Genomic DNA, 4,919 nt, shown 5'->3' on the forward strand with positions numbered 1-4,919 from the left:
CGACGACGAGGCAGACGGTGCAGAGGACGCACAGCAGGACCGAGGCCCCAGGCGCGATAGCAAGGTGGCGCCTGTCGAGAGCCGCAACCCGCCAACGAAACCGAGCCCGAGTCGAAAGCTCGCCGACATGCACCCGCCCGAGTTCATACGACTATCGTCGACGCAAAATGAGGCGAGCAACGAGAGACACGCTGGCCAGTCTGCTGGTCCTCGACCAAACGCGCCATCCTCCGAAGACATTCGCAGCAACGCCAGCCGATCGCCGATATTGCACCACAAGGGGAAGCCTGCGAGTCACCGAGTGCCCTATTTTCGATACTTTGGCCCCACGGCCATAGTCCCCGGCTACAAGCAGATGGTCGTCTCGGTGCGCGAGAGGCGGCGCAGTACCGCAGGTTCTACCTCTGCTGCGTCACCCAGCTCGGCGGGTGCCGCCGCCGCCGCTGCCCAGGGAGGTCTCAGCATAGACAGCGTCGCGTTGGCCGATGCCGAGGTGACCGCCGAGGCTCTACCAGCCTACAACATCAACGATGACGAACCCGTGCCGCCGCTCATTCTCCATCTGGTCAAGATCTTCTTCGTTCACCTGGGCTGCAACTTTCCCTTTCTGCAGGAAGAGAGGTTCACACGGATGGTGGAGGGCAAGGAGGTCGAGGCGATCCTCGTTGACGCCGTGTGCGCTCTGTCGGCGCGGTTCTCGGATCACCCTCAGATCGCGCGGGATGGGAAGCTGCCCAGGTCGGACTACGGCGTCCAGTATGCCCAGCGTGCCAAGGCTGCGACTGTTGACACGTTTCCGGCGCCGTCTGTGGGTGCCGTCCAGGCGCTGCTGATGATGGCCTATGAGGGCTTCGGCGCGAACCAGGACAGTGCCCTCTGGATGTATCTCGGCCTCGCCATTCGCATGGCTGTCGACTTGGGCTTGCAGAAGGTGGTGGGCGTCAAGTACCAAGGCGAGAAGGATCCATGGTACCTCCGCCATTGGAGCCGACAAAGCATCGAGTCCAGCGAGGCTGCGGATGACGAGGCCTCGGTCAGCCGTGCTCAACAACTGGAAGTGGAGCAGGAGAGGATGGACACGTTCTGGGCCGTCTTCATGCTCGACCGGGAGATCTCGTCTGGCACGGGACGCCCGGTGACGTTCCGCGACGATGATTTCGAATTTGACTTGCCAGCACCAACGATACACCCTGCGTCGGGCTGGCCCGCGCCGTACCCAACACTGACACGAATCATTCATCTTTACGGCCGCGTGTCCGACGTTTTGAATAACATCCATCACGCCAAAGATCTGACGCAGGACAAATGGGCCAAGCTGGCACACATGGAGAGCGAGCTCACGAAGCTCTACCAAAACCAGGACCCAAGACTGCATTTCAACGTCAGCAATTTCAAGGCATATCTCAAAGCCAACCAGGGCACGACCTTTATTCTGGTTCATTTCTGGTTTCACGCCCTCATCATCATCCTGCATCAGCCAACATTGCTCACGCCGTTTGGGTCGCTGAACCGGTCCCACCAGCTTTTGCCCAACAGTCGCGAGCTGTCCATGTCGAGCGCCAAGACGATTGCTGACATTCTCTCCTTTGCCGAACTCATCGGGCCCACGAGCTTCATCGGCAACCCCTTTACATCGCAGCCGATGTACATTGCGGCGTGCGCCTTCCTCATGGAATCCATGGCTTACACATCCCAACCACCGTCCAGGGCCACCTCGCCCCCTGAGGGCAACAGGCCCAGGGGCAAACCGAACGACAGCGCCAGGATTTCGGCCAAGCACTCGCTCCTGGCCTCGGCAGCGAACCAGAACTACTTGCGCTGCCATAATTCGCTTCAGCAGCTGTGTGCTTATTGGGGCGGTGTCAAGTACATCTTGACAGCCCTCGACCAAAAGTCCAAGGGCATCTGGGACTGCGAAACGTATACGAACGAGGAGTACGAAAGCACCAAGGGAACACGCCACGGATCGCTGGACCCCTTTTCGGGACTTGAAGGCTTGGGATCGCCGAGTGCGCCTCCCTTTGCCTGGTCCCTGACGGGGACCACCAACTCGCCCAACTCAAGCCTCACACTGATGTACCAGAACATGCAGGCGAATGCCGCCGCTCAGCCCCACGTATCGTCGGCACCGACGAGCCATCACGCCCTCGCGCAGAACAGCCGCTCAACGTCGTCGGGCCACATGTACGACCCCATCCGCCAGAGCATGCCGGAAGCGCCGCCGTCCTCACTCTACGCGCCGTCGTATCGACAGGCAGCAAAGGCAGCGCCCCAACACCAGCAGCAGACTGCACACCCTTCGTACGGAGCCTCGTCGCAACAGACGTCAGATTATGACGGCTCACTGCTCACGGGCACGACTCCGGGATCGGGCCATCACGCATCGGCCAGTATGTATGATTCGGCCTACACGGAGAGGGACTACTCGTATTTCGGGCACCACAGCATGAATCCGATCGGTGACGTTGTTACGTACGAGAACCCCGTCGACATTGGCTCGCTCGGTCTGCCGGGGGACATGATGCCGCAGTGGCTCGAGTACCTTCCTGGCGACGTCCTCGGTGGCTACTTTGACGGGGGCCATGACATGAACGGGGGTACAGACTTGGAGGGAGGCGGCCACCATGGTTAGGTGTTTACTTTGTCTTGGTCATTTTCTGCTTTTTTTTTTCTCCCGTGTCCAAAAAAGGCTTGCAATGTCATCTTTGTACATCATGGCTTGGATATACAGCGTTGTCTGGGCGCTGGCTGGTATGGTTTTTTTTTTCGCATTGGGTACATGTGGATTGTATTACTTAACGGGTCGAGATTCCTGACAGCGACTTACGTAGAGATTATATGAAAGTAAGTCGTAGGGATTCTATGATAGAATAGTTTGTCAGGTTGGTGGGTAATTGACATTGTCGTAATTCGACCCGGCGAGACGTACCCTCCCTCTGTCATCCTCACCTCTTGGCCGAGGGAGGCATGCACGAAGCCTCGGTCACAGTATATCACGACATCGGTGGAAAATGACGTTGCCCGGCCAGCTTCGGATGCTACTGCAGTGCAGAGGGACCAACGAAAGACGCTAAGCCGGGTGCACAGGCATGCCGGGTCATTGACAGTCCGCCGCGCGAGGTTCGAGGTTTATCGGCGTTATCGTCGATGACTAACGGCGCAGAAGGGAGGCGCTCAATGGCGGAAGGGGCGATCGGACGCGCCGGATAGCCCGAGTATTCCCGAGCCAATCTTTTCAGTGGAGCCCCTTGCAGGCTAAGTGGTCACTGCCAGGAAAAGGTCGCCCAGCCGCCGCCAATGCGCCAGCATCAGAAAAAAGGCCTCTCACATTTTTCTCCTGATCGGGGTCACTTCCTGCTCCTTTCCACGAACATCCTTCCTCCAAGCCCATACCATCCACCAGTCTTCAAGGTCACGATCCCCCTCGGTGCGGCATTCGGGATTCCTTCCTTTCCACTCCGACCTTCGATTCATCGTTCAGCTCTCTCTCGTTCTTCGAGGAACACGCACAACATCACAGCTAACCAAGGCTCCCGCACCAACATCCACCCGGCTCGAACAAGATAGAAGCCGTCGTCCAGAAAGGCTGCCGCCGCCGTCCCTGGCACGCCCACCGGCTTTGACCTCTACGCTCGCTTTGCCCTGGCTGGTGCCATTGGCTGCTCCGTCACCCACGGTGCCCTGACGCCCGTCGATGTGTACGTTTTCCCTCTGCTCCCTCGTTGTTGGCCGTGACGCGCACCGGCCGGCGTGCTTGCTCGCAACAGCAGGCCATTGGCTTGGCCTCGCGACGCGACGCCAGCAGCGGTAGCGTCCCTCCCCTCTCTCTGATCACCTCGACTGACACGATGCCACAAAACAGCGTCAAGACCCGTATCCAGCTCGACCCTGCCACCTACAACCGTGGCATGATCGGCAGCTTCAAGCAGGTCATCCAGAACGAGGGCCCCCTCGCCCTCCTCACCGGTTTCGGCCCTACCTTTGCCGGCTACTTCCTTCAGGGCTCCCTGAAGTTCGGCGGTTACGAGTTCTTCAAGCAGCAGAGCATCAACCTGCTCGGCTACGAGACCGCCTCCAACAACCGCACCGCCGTCTACCTCGCCTCCGCCGCCGCCGGCGAGTTCTTCGCTGACATCGCCCTGTGCCCCCTCGAGGCCACTCGTATCCGTCTCGTCTCTGAGCCCACCTACGCCAACGGCCTCATCGGTGGCTTCACCAAGATGGCCAAGCAGGAGGGCTTCGGCGCCTTCTACGCCGGTTTCGGTCCCATCCTGTTCAAGCAGTATGTCCCCCCCCCCTTCACACCTCAGCATGAGACCCGAATTCCAATCAGAAACTGACCCAATCCAGGATCCCCTACACCATGGCCAAGTTCGTTGTCTACGAGAAGGTCGCCGAGGCCATCTTCCGCGCCTACCCCAAGGAGACCCTCTCCTCCGGCCAGCAGACCCAGGTCAACCTCGCCTCCGGTCTCATTGCCGGTCTCGCCGCCGCCGTCGTCTCCCAGCCCGCCGACACCATGCTGTCCAAGATCAACAAGACCAAGGGCGCTCCCGGCCAGGGCACCGTCTCTCGCCTCGTCCAGATTGCCGGCGAGCTCGGCGTCCGCGGCTCCTTCGCCGGTCTCCCCACCCGTCTCTTCATGGTCGGTACTCTCACTGCTGGTCAGTTCGCCCTGTACGGCGATATCAAGAAGGCCTTGGGTGCCACAGGCGGTGTGGAAATTGCGAAATAAACGTGTGTTGGCAGCGTCGGTGGTTGAGTGTAATAGATGTATCAACTTAATGATAGACCAAGTTTTTCTGTTGCAACCAAGCATGACACGTGAGACATGTACAGTCACCGCAGAGCAAACACGACGAAGAGTTAATGACTGTGACTTGACATGAATGTGCAGGCATTCTTGACTAGATACCGGC

At 59.2% G+C, this 4,919-nt stretch overlaps 2 protein-coding genes across 2 annotated transcripts in view; both read left to right on the top strand.

The window, feature by feature from the left end:
* The window catches only part of VDBG_05771 (pathway-specific nitrogen regulator), a gene marked incomplete at both ends in the record, with an annotated part of 3,080 nt that extends 448 nt beyond the window's left edge, over positions 1–2,632 (top strand). The window contains one exon of the mRNA XM_003004612.1: positions 52–2,632. Coding sequence (XP_003004658.1) covers positions 52–2,632 — 2,581 coding nt within the window. The remainder of the gene's footprint in view (positions 1–51) is intronic.
* Positions 2,633–3,848: 1,216 nt separating this feature from the next.
* VDBG_05772 (mitochondrial phosphate carrier protein) lies at positions 3,849–4,735 on the top strand (the record flags this gene model as incomplete). The annotated part of the gene is made up of 2 exons (XM_003004613.1): positions 3,849–4,282; positions 4,351–4,735. The coding sequence occupies 2 exons, from the start codon at positions 3,849–3,851 to the stop codon at positions 4,733–4,735; spliced, it is 819 nt and encodes a 272-aa protein (XP_003004659.1).
* Positions 4,736–4,919: the final 184 nt, after the last annotated feature.

The sequence above is a fragment of the Verticillium alfalfae genome, genomic scaffold, assembly GCF_000150825.1.
Source record: "Verticillium alfalfae VaMs.102 supercont1.6 genomic scaffold, whole genome shotgun sequence".
Lineage (NCBI taxonomy): Eukaryota > Fungi > Ascomycota > Sordariomycetes > Glomerellales > Plectosphaerellaceae > Verticillium > Verticillium alfalfae.